This window comes from Aedes albopictus, chromosome 3 (genome assembly GCF_035046485.1).
Source record: "Aedes albopictus strain Foshan chromosome 3, AalbF5, whole genome shotgun sequence".
In the NCBI taxonomy this organism is placed as follows: Eukaryota; Metazoa; Arthropoda; class Insecta; order Diptera; family Culicidae; genus Aedes; species Aedes albopictus.
In genome coordinates this window covers 412,615,656-412,632,114 of record NC_085138.1, presented here as the reverse complement: position 1 = coordinate 412,632,114, position 16,459 = coordinate 412,615,656, and the positions used below count along the sequence as shown (strand labels likewise).

Below are 16,459 nucleotides of genomic sequence, written 5' to 3'. Positions count from 1 at the left end.
ACTGACTATTGTTATTTTAAGAACAGTTGTAATAATTGGGGTAAGATCTTGATATGTGCTTCTGGTCGAGATCCCCAGAAAAAAAAGTCTCTTCGCCACAGTCAGTCATCTAGAACTCATACGAAAGGCGGCATTTTAGCTTCTCGATTGTTCGAATGTTCTTCCAGCTATTAGGAAGTCGTCCACGTAGAGCACCAAATAAACTTGATCGCCTTTAGAGCTACAGACGTAGAGACACCAGTCACAGTTAGAATGGACCTTCGGAATCCCAACTTCAGTAGAGTCGCGATAAACCTCTCGTTCCAGCAACGTGATGCTTGTTTTAGCCCATGTAGAGATCTCTGCAGCTTACACATGCTGCCTGGTTTCACCTTTACGCCTTGTGGTACTTCCATGTACAAATCCTTCAGCACTCTGTGGAGGAATGCCGGCTTAACGTCCACAGTAGCCAGCTAATCACGCGCACGGTACAAAGCTTCGCTATTGATGCAAACGTACCCTCGAAGTCATGTGGCCGCGTTTGCCACAGGCATGGCACTTCCCGTTGAACTTCTCGCCTCCTTGATTCTGACGTTGATTCCCGGAAAAACCAGTTGATTTTTCTTCGTTGCTATGTATCCTGTCCAAACGCTTTGGCAGCTCGTTAAACAACCGGGTTTTCGTCAATTCCTATGTCAACTCGATTTCCAGTAGGTTTGCTAGGGCTATCATCAAAGGGTCAAAAGATTCAAACTGAAAAAGTTGGACAAACTAAGTACTGCACACACATCGCTCTGTTCCAGGTTTGAACCGGCCACTCGATGTTGCCCAACAAGGTCTTCAAACTTCAGCAGATGGGCACGAAATGACGTCCCTTCTGTCAGCTGCGGACGAAAGATTTGCTACCATTCACTTCTCGGCAGACTTACTGGCGAGCGAATGTATCTTCGAGAACCTTCCACATTTCTTTTGTTGTAGTTTTCTCTCGGATAACCAACGGGGACTTCGCCTTACAGTCCATGTACTAGAACTTGGCTGCCTCCCCGGCATCTGCTGGAACATCCTTGACGACTACGTCTCACACTTTCGAGACCCGGAACTTCCAGGTGTCATAACCGGAAAACCGGTTCCGGAAAACTACTGGATTGCTTGAACGGCAATACTTTCTTCTTGATGTAGCCCATAACGCTTCTTCTTCTTGTTGGCGTAACGTCCTCATTGGGACAAAGCCTGCTTCTCAGCTTAGTGTTCTATGAGCACTTCCACAGTTATTAACTGAGAGCTACCTCTGCCAATGACCATTTTGCATGCGTATATCGTGTGGCAGGCACGAAGATACTCTATGCCCAAGGAAGTCAAGGAAATTTCCTTTACGAAAAGATCCTGGACCGACCGGGAATCGAACCCGTCACCCTCAGCATGGTCATGCTGAATACCCGTGCGTTTACCGCCTCGGCTATATGGGCCCATAACGCATACCTCTGGAATAAGGTGGAATACTTGGTGACGGAAGTTGAAGAACGCAACCTGAACGGTTTAACCTTCCTAGGATGTTGGGGATTCGCACTACGATCTTACTAGGGTCAACTAATATTTTTAGTAACTTGTCCGAATGACGATAAAAGTTGGAATATATTGGTTTATAGTAATAGTAGTTTACGCAACAAGGTGCAGAATGAAGATTTTTACAGTACGAGTCGTATATTTATCAAACGAGGCTTGCCGAGTTGGATAATTACGACAAGTGCTGTAAAAATCGAGTTCAGCACCGAGTTGCGTACAACGTTTAATGCAATTTCATAAATTACCGCTTGAGATACAGGGGATGGCCAAAATGTTTAGGATAGGCAACTTTTTTTCTCCCACAAAAAAAACTCAACATGCTGTAACTTTTCATAGAGTGCATCAAACAAATTTGGGCTCGATTAATTAATTTTTCGCGAAGTTGGAACCGTATGGGTAAAACACTATTACTTAGACAACTAATTTTTGAACTGTCATATCTCGGAAACCAGTGAACCGAATTGAATGAATTTTATAACGTTTATCAACAATATATTGATACTTAATACGACGTTACAAAATGTAATATTTTCTCCCGGCGAATTAAGTTATAGCGGATTGAAATGTTTACCCATATAGAGGAAAATAAGTCAAATTTACAATACCACACAAAAATTACTAAATGTGTTCTTCCTTCAATCTAAATAGGCTCTTGATAGGCTCTGATATATCTGATTAGAGATAACTTGAGAACAGAAGTGGAAAATCTTTGGATATCAACACTAAAATTTATTGACATTGATGTAAAAAAATACATTTTTTCGAGAAAAATCCAAAAAGTGTCAATCCATGATAACTTTTTTTTCTCAATGTTTAAAAAGTACCTATGTTTTAATAGTTTGTGAAGCATTCACATATTGTTAGTGTACGTTCAAAATTTCATTCAATTCGGTTCACTGGTTTCCGAGATGTGGCACCTCAAAAATGAGGTGTTTGAAAAATAGTGTTTTATCCGAACGGTTCTAACTTTGCGAAATATTAATCAATCGAGCTCAAATTTTTACCAATGATGCACACATAATAGGTTGACAAACAGTCGAAATTTGAGATTTTTTGATGCGCTCTATGAAAAGTTATAGCTTGTTGAACTTTTTTGTGAGAGAAAAAAAAGTTGCCTATCCCAAACATTTTGGCCATCCCTTGTAGTTTTCAACAAAACATTTTCATCAAACTGCACACTGATGTTCATAGTCATGTTTGAGAAAGTCTGATCAGTTGTCACTATTTTTCAAACCAGCGTCCAGAAAGCATCAAGAAGTTGATCAAAGCTGAAAACAGTGCTGTAATGGTTCATTACGCAACGCAAATCAGTGCTGTAATAAACCATTACAGCACTGTTAATTTGGTGTGGGAAAGTAGGCCTTTTCCTAGCAGATTTTCGTGAGGAGAAACAGCCTATTATGATGAGAAATTGCAAAAAAAAGTATTTTTGTTTACATATGTTACATATGATGTTCGGTAAAGCTAGGCTTCATTTATTTATACTGGTCGCCTAGTAATTCGCACTGACTCTCCGTGTTGCCATATGTTCATGTGTCGAACAAAATATAATCTTTGCATTAATAGTTTCTATCTATAATAACTACTCACTAAAACTCCAAGAAGTTACAAATGCAATGACCAACACTATGTGTGGCGTTTTTCATGATGCGGGTGCTTTCCTCCCAACAATTCTCATGCCTACCTGAGAATGGAATATACGTCACCCCGGCCGTCACAAACAGTGAAATGAAAATATCGCCTCGGGTCGTGCGTCGTGGTGCACGGAAAAGAAGCGAAAATATGCAACCCGGCTTTGGTTCTTCGACTCTTCGTTCGGTCGGTTGGTCGGTGCCTCTCTCTGTCATAACCGGAAAAGAAATGAAGCTCCAATGACCTTCCAACCGGTGGGAGCATAAATTGTGGGCTTTTTTCTTTCGCTGGCCTTTTTCTGCGTTTATTGCACCTGCCTTTTGGCAAATAAACAACCCACCTACACGGGTCCGGAGGGGAAATCGAGCGAGATGAATTGCGAGGGCACCGCTATATTGCATGATGGAAAATGGGATCGGCTGGGAAATACGCACCGCCGCAACAGTGACGTTCAGCGGTACCGTCGTGGCAGAAGCTTGGTCGTTCTACGGAGCCAACAGGCTCGAGGAGTATTTTTTCTATTTTAAAGCTATTTTAAAACAATTAAGTAAGGTACACCGGGGCAAGTTGAAACGGGTGGGGCAAGATGAAACGCGAAGTTTTGAAGTAGATTTCAATCAAATTTGGAAATTTATTCTTCACTAAAAGATTGTTTGAATCAAAAACTATGTGTTATGGCAATCAAATTGTTTATCATCAATAGAAAACATCATGTTAACCCGCTGTTTCATCTTGCCCCACCCGTTTCAACTTGCCCCGGTGTACCTTATTGAAATGTTCTATCAGTTATTTTCATGTATTTAAGCATCTTGTTTTAAGTGTACTTCAGGTGATAAGGGGACGCCGTGGTAATTTTGCTATCTTCCGCTTCTGTTTCATCATCATTACCCTCGAAACTTTTACGATGCAAATCTCTGGCTGATCCTACTGAAAACTTAATCGATTGTTCATCACATGTAAGCATACAAACGATCAAATTTTCAGCTCATTTCATGCAGTAGAATTCGATATTGTCATCTTCAAAGTTTGAGAGCAATGATTGATGACTCTGATGACGCCCGTAAAGCCTTCAGGAACATCGAATTCACCGTCATGTGCTTACACTTCGGCAACCCACCAACCAAAAGCGAACCTGTACCGTTTCCGCTACATTCTCTCCACAAGATATTACGTATAGATGCAGTAGGTTATGCAGTCTGCAGAGAACGAGCAAATGCATCATCAGTTCCGCGGCCTTTCCCTCATTGGCCAGAATTTGAACGTGGAGGTCACGTAACATTTTTAGGTCAAATAGACTTGAAGACGATCATAGAACCATCATAAACCTTAATAAAAGGTATTAGGTTTTATGGCGGTTCTCACAACCCCTTCAAGACTAATTGGGCCTCGAAATGTCACTTGGGCTGTGTCATTACCATTTACATAAATTAAAAGACCACGAACATTTATACACTGAAGATACCTATTGGGCAAAAACAGAAGGCAAGCGAGGCACATCGGACAATAGTAGAGTATGAAATACTCCAAGCAGCCATAAGTTCTAGGGAAGAAATTGACAGCCATTTTAAACCCAAAATATTTTTATTTTGGTTTTATTGTGGTTCTTAGGACCTCTTAGAAACTTTTTGACTTGGTAGTGTTACTTGAGAAACATTACACTGAAAACTAAGTATCAGATTTCAAGGTTTTGTAAGAACATATGGTGGCGATCATCCGACTTTTGTTTCCATAAACAATGATTGGTAGTTTTTCCGAAACCTCAAGGATATTCCTAAGTTTCATTAGCGAATCCTCAATTCATCTACCCACCACAAGCCCACAAATAAAAGCAAACTGAAGTTTTCCCGAGCCCCTCATTTACTTACCTGTAGCGTAGGCCGGCTCGATCTCATCTTCCGAGTGCATCTGCGGCGGTGGCACCACCGGTATCTTCACCGGAATCGGCAGCGGCATCCGGTCGTAATGTGAACACTCCACGTACTCCAGCCCCGCCCCTTGACTACCCCCCAATATACCCATCCCACAGATCCCCATACTGCTGCCGATGATCGATTCCCGTCCTCCACCGCCACCTCCTCCGCCGCTCCCAGGCCCGGCACCCGGACTGGACCCCGAACCGGACCCGTGAGCCGATCCGGAACCACCCGTCGAACCCGGACAGGATCCCACCCGGCTGAGAGTCCGCGGCGTATCCGACGTGGTCATGTAGTGGTGCGTATGCGGATGCGGATGGGGCACCGCGTAGTCCCCGGTGTCCCGCAGGGAGGTGCCCCTCGTGAGGGTATTGCCGGCCGATTGGATTGAAGGCTGGGCCGCCCGGCAGATGATGTCCGTCAGTTGGTTGGCCTGGAAGAGGTGGTGGGTTGCAGAAGCAGCAGCAAATTCGCATGAAGTCGTCGTCAGGGATTTCGGGAAAGAAAAGGGTTTCCACTGAGGTCATTGCTATAGTCCAATGATAAATTAATGCCATTTTTGGAGGACGGTGGGTGAGCTACAACGGCGATGAGCCCAGCCCGTTCAATGCCAGGCATGAAAGAAATCATCTTCAAAAATCTACTGCAAGAATGACTGTAGAAACTCCTGGAGGAACTTCCCGAGCAGTTATGCAGGAGTTACTCAAGAAACTTCTGTAAGTATTCCTGGGGAAATTTCTGTAAAAATTCCTGAAGGATTTTTTGAAGAAATTTCTGGAGGAATTTATGGAGGATCGGTAGAATCCTGAAGAAGTTTACGCAAAATTTCCGAAGGAATCGCTGGAGGAGTAATAAAATCCAGAAGGAATTACCAAACAAATTCCTGGAGGAATTTCCAAAAGAATTCCTGGAGGAATTTTTAAAGAAGTTCCTGAAGGAATTTCCAAAGAAATTATTAACAGAATTTCGGAAGGAATTCACGGAGGAATTTCCAAAGAAATTCCTGGAGGATTTTCTGAAGGAATTCCAGGAGGAATTGCTGAAGGAATTCCTGGAGGAATTGCCAAAGGAATTCCTGGAGGAATTGCCAAAGTGCCGAAGGAATTCCTGGAGGAATTGCCGAAGGAATTGCTGGAGGTATTGCCGAAGGAATTCCTGGAGGAATTGCCGAAGGAATTCCTGGAGGAATTGCCGAAGGAATTCCTGGAGGAATTGCCGAAGGAATTGCTGGAGGTATTGCCGAAGGAATTGCTGGAGGAATTGCCGAAGGAATTCCTGGAGGAATTGCCGAAGGAATTCCTGGAGGAATTGCCGAAGGAATTCCTGGAGGAATTGCCGAAGGAATTCCTGGAGCAATTGCCGAAGGAATTCCTGGAGGAATTGCCCAAGGAATTCCTGGAGGAATTGCCCAAGGAATTCCTGGAGGAATTGCCGAAGGAATTCCTGGAGGAATTGCCGAAGGAATTCCTGGAGGAATTGCCCAAGGAATTCCTGGAGGAATTGCCCAAGGAATTCCTGGAGGAATTGCCCAAGGAATTCCTGGAGGAATTGCCCAAGGAATTCCTGGAGGAATTGCCCAAGGAATTCTTGGAGGAATTGCCCAAGGAATTCCTGGAGGAATTGCCCAAGGAATTCCTGGAGGAATTGCCCAAGGAATTCCTGGAGGAATTGCCCAAGGAATTCCTGGAGGAATTGCCCAAGGAATTCCTGGAGGAATTGCCCAAGGAATTCCTGGAGGAACTTCCGAAGGAATTCCTGGAGGAACTTCCGAAGGAATTCCTGGAGGAACTTCCGAAGGAATTCCTGGAGGAACTTCCGAAGGAATTCCTGGAGGAACTTCCGAAGGAATTCCTGGAGGAACTTCCGAAGGAATTCCTGGAGGAACTTCCGAAGGAATTCCTGGAGGAACTTCCGAAGGAATTCCTGGAGGAACTTCCGAAGGAATTCCTGGAGGAACTTCCGAAGGAATTCCTGGAGGAACTTCCGAAGGAATTCCTGGAGGAACTTCCGAAGGAATTCCTGGAGGAACTTCCGAAGGAATTCCTGGAGGAACTTCCGAAGGAATTCCTGGAGGAACTTCCGAAGGAATTCCTGGAGGAACTTCCGAAGGAATTCCTGGAGGAACTTCCGAAGGAATTTTCAAGTCAGTATTTTCCGCATAGCATTGAACACTTAGGCAGTGAGGGTTCCAGGATCAGCATCGAATCACGTGTAGGTTTTATCACGGTTTCAAGACCTAAGTTCAACCTAGTTTTGATCATCCTAACCGCAACAAAACCTTACACATACTAGGCACTCCACTTCGATCCCAGGACCCAAATCACCGCCGATCAACCGCTCGACCCCACCCAAATCCTCCATGGCTTTTAGGAGCAACACCCCCTCATAGGGGCGTCAACATCGATCTACCTGTGGACTATCAAGTGACTGTCGACGTGAGTAGGTGCAAACCGGAGTGCAGGGCAGATCCGGCGGAAGCTGTTCGATGAACTGGGGACTGTGACAGGGACTGTGACACGGACTGCCGCAAACTTGCTGCTGCTGCTGGACCTGCTGTTGTGGAGCCGGTTGTTGTTGTACCGGTTGAACCGGTTGAGGCGCAGGTTCCACCACCGCCGCCGCCTGTGGGCAACTGTTGAGGCACTGCGTCGACTGCTGGTGCTGCGATTGGGCCAAACTGTACTGCTGGTAGTTCTGGTTCTGGTATGGATACTGCTGCTGTTGCTGCTGTTGTTGGGTGTTTCGCCGCGGGGATCGACCCCGGTCGACGGCCGTCGCACTCCAGTAACCCCAAGCCATGACGACGATAGAGGCGTCGAACCCCCGCGAGACACGAGTTGAGCACTTTTTTCTACGGAACTTTCTAAATTACAACTAAAGGATGGGGGCGGCGACGACGACGACGGAAACTTCGATTCGCACTTTTATTCTTCTACACACAATACTTTTACACCGCTGCGCTAGGAGGTTGCTGAAATGAGATAGAAAGGGAAATTTGCTATGTTGGTTAACTGGGCTGGGTCGGGGGCGATGGCTCATCATCGAACACCCCAGGAGGACCCAGGACGACGACCGCGCCCTTTTAGATGGAAACCAGAGAGAGATGTGCGGAGAAGCAGCGCCCACCAGGGGCTGATACCGACTTCAACGTTGTTAGAGCGGCTACGTACAACACATAAATTAAGGGGTAATGACGCGAACTTTGGTGAGTGGCTGCGTGCTATGCTCTTAGCTAGAGCTAGTTTGCCGGCATTTCCATGGCGATATCTTTGTAGCAACCGGAGCAACAACTTAGAATGTAGATAAATTATATTTGGGGGTGGAACGAGCGCAGTACGAGCCAATATTTAGACGCGATTATTAGTCTGGAAAGCGTGGGTAAAACATTGCTGAGTGGAATTAATATGCTGGGTAATTCGTGCTATTTCCACTAAGATGGGTGGTTTTGCCTATTTTTGCTTGTAAGAATAAGAATAAATTATGCGGAAATAAACGAAAGTTAGCTACAAGAGTCGGCTATTCGGGCGCGTTTGAAATTGATCATTAATATTAACTTTTTCTTCTCGGTCAGGTTATATAGGGTAATACACGCCACTATTGCTAAGAGTTTTTTTTTAAGTATTTGATATTTCATAGTCTTGTTGTTTACAATTCGGAATGGCAGTTTTATCAGTTTTCGGACTACGGAAAAATGTTGCCAGAATTCCAGAGGAATTCCACCCGGGTTTCACATATTTGTTCCAGGACTTCTCCAGAAGTTTCTTCTGGGATTCACAGAGAGTTCTTGATAAGATTCTTCCGGGGATTTATTTATGATTTCTTCAGAAGTTCCCTCTGGGGTTCTTCTTAAACTTTCTTCTATGATTCCTAAAGAGGTTACGTCTGGAAATCCTTCAAGAGCTCTTGTCAGGATTCCTCCAGGAAGTACCCCCGGGATTCTTCCAGAGATTCTTTTCGTGGTTTCTCCACAAATTTATTCTAGGATCTCTTTAGGATTTCCATCTGTGGTTCCTGATGTAGCTATATCTAAGATTTCTTTTGGTATTCCTACATAAGCACACTCTGGGATCCTTACAGGAGTGTCCTCTGAGATTCCTGAAAGATTCCATCTGAGATTCCTCCAAGAACTCTTTCCTGGATTTCTTCTGAGATTCATTCTGGGACTTCATGGGATTTCTTTCGGGATTTTTCAAGAAGACCCGGGAATCTTCCAGGAATTTCTTCCGAGATTCTCCTGAAAGTATTTTTGGAATGTCTTCAGAATTGTTTTTTCGACTTCCAAAGGGTATTCTTGGAACCGGGAACATCTCCTGGGATTCCTCCAAGAACTTCTTCCGGGATTGCTCCAGGAACTACTTCCAAGATTCCTTTCAGAATCCTGGAGGAATCTCAGATGGAACATTTTGAAAATCTCAGAAGAGATCCCAGATGGAACTTCTGAAGGAATGCCAAAAAGAATCTCAGAAGGAGCTACCTGAGGTATCACAGAAGGAAACCCAAGAGGGATCCTAGAATAAATTTGTGGAGTAACTACGGAAGAAATTTTTAGAGGAATTTTAGGAAAAACTGCTGGGGTAATCTTAGAAAGATTTTGTTTTTATTTTAGAAAAAAATCGGAAGGAATCTAGGAACTCTTGAAGTAATCTCAAGGTAATCCGTAAGAAATTCCAGAAAGAATCTCTGGAACAATCGCGCGAGTACTTCCTGGAGGAATCCTGACAAGAGCTCTTGAGAGAATCTCAGAAGATTAGATTCTTTCTAATGGAAGATGGAATGGAATGGAATGGAAAACTAATGGAAAAAACCAAGCGGGAACTTCTGAAGGAATCTTAAATAAACCCCCAGAAGAATCTCAGAATCAGAACACTTTCTCACGCACGCATTTCCATCATTTTGAAATCCAACTAGGGGTGGTGGGGGTAAAGTGGACAGGTGGGGTAAAATGGACAGGGTACAGTTTCATGGCTTTTATTGTTTTTTAAAATGTTTCAACGATTGAAGCTTATGCCTAAGCATGAATCATTATACTTTTGCTGATCTTGAACATTAAAATCAAATAAACCTCTTCAAGATGAAAAAAACTTTAAAAATCACGTGAAAAATCGGAAATGATGTAAAATCTGCTTATAATTGCTAAGGTTTTCTCGTAAGTTATTTTCAAATTATTACAAGTTTTACACCCTAAACCAGTAAAGTCCATGTAGAACAATATTTTTGAACGAAAAAAAAAAATTAAGTTTTGTAAAAAAACAAGTTTTGGAAATGATTTTAACAAAATTAGACCGTGGGGGTAAAATGGACAATCGGTTCAAATTTCACCAAAATTTCATTTTTTTTTTTTGCAAACTTCAGAATCATCAGCCGATATACCTATCGTGAGATAATTGAAGTAAAAAGTTATAAAAAAATATTTTATATCAACAAAATATAATTTTCGTCCAAAACAGTGCTTGTTTTTTACACTATTTTTACAATATTTATTTATATGTGTTTCTAAGTTTGTATTAAAAGTTTGAAAACAACAAAATGAAGGTATCGTATGAAATTTGATAGTTTGTATTTAAAAACATAGAAACAATATGCCGTTATATAACTTTTAACGACTTGTTCATTTTACCCCATCGATTGTCCATTTTACCCCCACCAATTTTTTTCACGCTATTTTGATGCACGATTTGGTGAATAAAATTATCAAAGAAAACAATATTTTTTAAATGCAACCCCTTACAAGATTTTTGGAGTATATCATTACCTTCCATGTCACTCGGAAAAGCAGATGGATTTTGCCGCATTTCCGCGGGAAACGACCAAAATGCTTAGGTTGTCCACTTTACCCCCACCACCCCTACTCATGAAAAGCTGTGCAAAATGTTTCAAAGTCAGAAAGCTGACAAAAATTTTCTATGTCTGAATCGTAAACAACACGGCAACGAAACCTTGAAAAACCTTCTAAATGATACGCCTCGGTTGCTAAAGGAACATTTGCTAAACATTTGACGTTTCGTGGCTTTGTTGATTTCGATTCTGACTTGTTTGCATCACAGAAGAAACTTCTTAACGAATTACAGAAAGAATTCCTTAAGAAATCTCAGAAGGAACTCCGAGAGGCACTGGTGAAGAAACTCCTGGAGGGATCCTAGAAGAAACTGCTGGTTAATCTCAGAACCAAATCCTGGCGGAATCCCAGAAAGAACTTCCCTGGGTATGTCTCAGAAGACGGTATGCTCAAAAGGAGGAATCTAAGAAGGAATTGCTGGGAGAATACAGGAAGGAACTCCGGGAGGAACCCATGAAAGAACTACTAGAGTTATCTTCAGAAACTCAGTAGAAATAATCCTCGAAAGGAATATCAGGAGGAATTCCATAAGGAAACCCCAACGCAACTACTTGAGGAATCCCAAAAGAAGCCCCTGGAATAATCACAGAAAAACACGTAGAAAACCCCAGGAAAGATTTCCAGTGTGAATCTTATGTGGAATTTCTAGAGAAGTTTCAGAATAAATGAATGAAATACCTAGAAATCCAACCAAAGTTGTTGCTGTATAAACGTTTAAAAAATATTTCTTATGAAAGCTTTTGCTTCAATAGCAGTAATGCAGCTACTTTTGTTAGTAGGAATAACGGAAGAGGTCTCGGAAGGAATACCTCACAGAAGAAATTTCTGGAGGTAACCTGGAATTGTTCAAGAAATTTCTTCTATGATTTCTCCAGGAGCTCATTCTGCAATCTCTGCAGATTCTTCCGAAACTCCTCTGGAACAGACTTCTGGAATTCTCTCAGATGTTCCTAGTGGAAATCATTCAGGAGTATCCCGGGTAAAAGAAAATAAAGCCTGCGCACTTTAGAATCGGTACACTTTCAACCGGCTGCAGATCAAAAACGGTTTACCCTGGAAAAAAATGTTGTAAGAAGCAAATGAAGCTTATTTATTGTATTTTGTAGGAAAAATATGAAAAATTCAGTTTTTATTTCTTCAAGATAAAATTTTGACCTGATTGTGAAATTCATGCCATTTTATTCTGCACAAACCAATGATCGTCAACATTTGCAAATTTCACAGCTTTCGGGCTGATATTTCCACAAGAAACAAAATTATATTCATCAAAGATATGCTCAAAACAAGTTACGACATTAAACTCTTGACAAATATGGTTCACAAGACCATAATAAACTTATAGCCTTATTGTCCATTCACGCTATATGCAAAACATAATTTTACTCAAAGTATTTTTTTACGAAAAAATATTTCCTGGGATCGTTTTTTGAATCTACAATTCCCCAATTCAAGTGGCCCAACTTAATTCATATCGAAACCTGGATTATTTTTGGAATTACTAGCAGTTTTTCCTCACAGTAGTCGGAAATCAACAGTCATAAGGCTAACTCCTCATAATAAGCCCAAAATAAGATAGTTTTCATGGATAAAACACTGAAAACCATATAGATTATGGAACTACAGATGTGATTCTATGATCACAAATAAAAAACTTTTGAGTAGATTCATTTTTATTTAAAAAAAATCGTTAGATATTTCATGCCATCGAAACACATCCAATGAATTTCGTCAGCAATAGTCCATACAGCTGTCGAGCCACGATTATTTATATTGTTCTGCATCAAATCATTGGTTCCTTGTATACCAATACTATTCGTATAGTATCCTTCCCGTATGCGTATTTGCCGGACTAAAGTTTATGCGAAAACAACTTTTTTGACCTTAAATATCTATGCAATCCGCAGATTTTCCATAAAACCCTTCAAAGGCTTACCATAGCTATATTGGAAATTTTAAAACAGTCATGGAATATTTTACCTCCCTAAATCAACAACCATAATACCAAAAACTATTCTATACTGCGTAATTGGTGGATTTGGTAATTATATATTCCTACACAAATCTTGAATCTGACAATGATTGGTTTTTGCTCAATGTGTGCAGAAACTACTGGCACTATTTACGCACTCAGATCAATAGTTCATCTAAAAATATAAAAACAGCAAATTTTATATATTTCCTACAAACTACAAAAGATAAGCTTCAATTGCTTCTAACAACACTTTTTTCCAAGTGACACCGTTTTTGAGCGGCAGCCGGTTGAAAGTGTACCGATTCTAAAGTGCGCAGGCTTTAACTAACGAAGATCAAATTTTGCCATTAAAAATTAATAGCTGAATGGCAGAATTTGTTATCGGTTTGTTGTTATTGGGAATAAGAGCTAAAAGAACAAAAATAATAACCGACTTTGTACTGGAAAATAACTCAATAATAACTAATTTTATCCTTATAAGAACAAACCAAGGACAAAATATTTCAAAATGAAGAATAACTGGATAAGTTATTATCGAGTTATTGAGAACAAAGTAAGATCAAAATATGTTATTTCAAAAAAGATCATCAAAATAGTAAATTTTGTTCTTATGTTTGGAAACTGTATTGTAAGTTCAGAAATGTGTTGTACTTGGTTTGATCTTATAATAACAAAATAAGTTATTATTTACTTTTTTCTGCAGCAAAGTTATTTTTTTCTGTTTTTTAGCTTTCTTTACTAAAAAACCAATAACAACATTTGCTCTTTATCAATATTAGGGGGATTCACTTAACAGCTTGAACTGATTAAACTGATTAAACGTCGCGATCACCAAGGCAATCTTTGATTATTTCATTCGCAAAATCATGAAACATTTCAAATAAGCAGAAAATCATGGCTTACGCAGCAATTTAATCTGTTTAATGAGTACCCCTATTCTATTTAAAATAAAATAAATACTAAATAACTCATCAATAACAATACAAGTTATGATTGCAAAATATGCAAATAGGATGTTATTTTACTTAGGATGCTCAGAAAAACTTTTTTTACTATGATTGCAAATTTTGTTATTATTCAGTTATTTATTGTTATTCAATAAAATAACTCAGAAATAACAAATTTTGCAATAATATTTTTTGTTCTTAGCGAGGTATATTTAGTGTTTTTCATAAATAACATAAGAATGATAAAATGAGATATGATGACAAAGTTTGTTATTATTTTGTCCTTGGTTTGTTTTTCGCCTCTACCCGGGATATTACGAAATATTTTACGAATGGCTTATGAAATTCCTGTAGGACTTTCTTGAGGAATTCTTCCAACAATTTCTCAAGGAGTTCATCAAGCAGTGTTGAATGATAGTCTAACAGGAGTTTTTACTGGATTTTGTCAAATAGTTTCACCAATAGTTCTATCTATTGCGAATGCCTTCTGGTAGGCCCCTTGTTAGGGAACGTTGACTCTAGTTCGACGAAACACATATCGATAGCAGTGTGTAATTCACATCAGTTTCAATGCTGTAATATATTTGCACTACAAAATACAGGGTGCGGCAGGAAAAAATGCGAAAAGTTCAAGGCACTATTACACGCTAAATACGGGATATATATGACTATTTTTTCATGACAGTGTATCAGTCAATGTCTATATTCTAGCACTGAAAAATAAAAATGAACACATTTGATGTTTAACATGTGATAATGTAGGCCTAATAAACGGGTATCAATAAACTGCGCGCCCAATGGTCATTAAACAAAATGACTATAACAGTAACAAAATTAGCTCAAATTCGATGAACAACCAGACCACACTGATCCAGAGCCATGTAGTTTCACATAGCAGATGAAATAAGTACATATATTTGATGATATTGTAGAGAAAATCAAAATTTTTGTTAGATGCGAAATTTAGCGACCTGTGCGATTTTCTGCGGTTCGAAAATTCTGGTTGTCTTCATCTTCAGGCGCCGCCCTGTAAAGGTTAGCGACCAAAATGGGAAAATTTTTAATTAACTTTTCAGAAAACTAGCCTATTATAGATCATGGAACGTTGAAACATAGATTGGTTAATGTCAAATGGACGAAAATGAGGTTTGAAGTTGAAAAACACTTTCGCATTTTTTTCTGCCGCATACTGTATATCAAGTTATGTTAGACTAAATTTGCGAAGCATAACAAAATTATAAGAAATTCTGTTATATATTTCAGAACAAATTTGTTACAAGTTTTGTGTTGAATCTCTTGGCTCGAGTGACCAAAATAACAAAAAAATATCTTCCTCTACAAGTGGTTGAGGAAGCGTTGCCTGTACGATAGGCAAACAGTTTCAAACAATAAACAAATCGCTTTCGCTCTTCGTACATATGTACAACAGAGATGGTTATATTTGCGGTTTAGGGGAAGATGATATAGATCGATGAGATTAGAATTGAACCTTATGACAACTAGGTTGCCGGGTCATTAATTGGCTCGGTAGCTTAGTTGGTAAAGCACTTGTCTAGCGAATAAGGGTCGTGAGTTCAAATCTCACCTGAGCTGTGGATTTTTTCCCAATTTAACCAATAATTTACCCATCTGTACATATGTACGTTGAGTTATTTGAAATTCATAAAAAAATATCTGTTTTTTCCGCAACAACACAAAAAAATCATAAAAATTTTGAAATAATTATGTTACAAAAAATATAACAAAGATTGCAATGAACGTGTTTCGACATTGTGTTAGATACAATTAAATTATAATGCATAATCAGAGTTGGTCATTTCTCGCACTCAAGCTTAAAAAGAGCTATTTCTAGTGCACAAAAGAGAAGTGTGCTTTGATTCTCTTTAGTGTAAATAAGACTTTGTGCACCACACGGAAGTTCTCCCATGTACCATATATCTAGTGCACTTTGATCGTTACCAGGGGAAGTGTTATTTACTTCACTCTCGATCCCACTCTCCATCAATTGAGCTTAAATGTTCATGCAATAAGGTAGAAGTTTGTGAACCGTTGACCTCGCAGGACGTCCAAAATCAGTATGACGGAGAGCCAAAAACGGAAAGCTATCGACATTCAAGCATTTTTTTTTCCAAGAAAAAAGTTGTCAACCATGCTGGAGAGGAGAAAACGATAATCACTTGTCTGCTATGCGGCGAAGCAACGAAAACTTTCAAGTGCGAAACTAAGTTCAATCTCTCTCGGCATATTGTAACTTCCCACAAGGCAAAGGCAACAGAAATAGGTCTTCTTACGGAGGAAGAATCGATGAAGAGCCAAGCCGACGCGAAACAAAAGGTGGTTATCTGGATTGACCCGAACGTCTACGTTACCTCCATGGTGCAATGGGTTACAGAAGGAAACCTTCCCTTTCGTTTTTTCGATACTCCCTACGCCCGGAACATCCTTGAACCAATGGAGAAAGGCCTGAAGCTACCTCACGTCGGGAGAAAAAGTATTGTCAAGTATCTGGAATCAGTGGAGCAGCATATTGTACAGTGCATTACTGATAAACTTCGTGGGAATATGCTCAGCCTCAAGATGGACCTTGCCTCCCGAAAAGGAAGATCTGTTCTCGGAA

General features: G+C 40.3%; 1 protein-coding gene across 4 annotated transcripts in view; it reads right to left on the bottom strand.

Moving 5' to 3' along the window:
• Positions 1-16,459, bottom strand: part of LOC109621323 (atypical protein kinase C) — a 340,341-nt gene that overhangs the window by 272,724 nt on the left and 51,158 nt on the right. For all 4 annotated transcript variants that reach the window (XR_003898073.2, XR_009998664.1, XM_062856287.1 and 1 more), the window contains exons 2-3: positions 7,497-8,058; positions 5,040-5,520 (exon numbers count right to left, since the gene is read on the bottom strand). Coding sequence is in view for 2 of the 4 variants with exons in the window: in XM_062856287.1 (XP_062712271.1) it covers positions 5,040-5,520; positions 7,497-7,886 (871 nt within the window). In the remaining 2 variants the exon portion in view is untranslated. The remainder of the gene's footprint in view (positions 1-5,039; positions 5,521-7,496; positions 8,059-16,459) is intronic.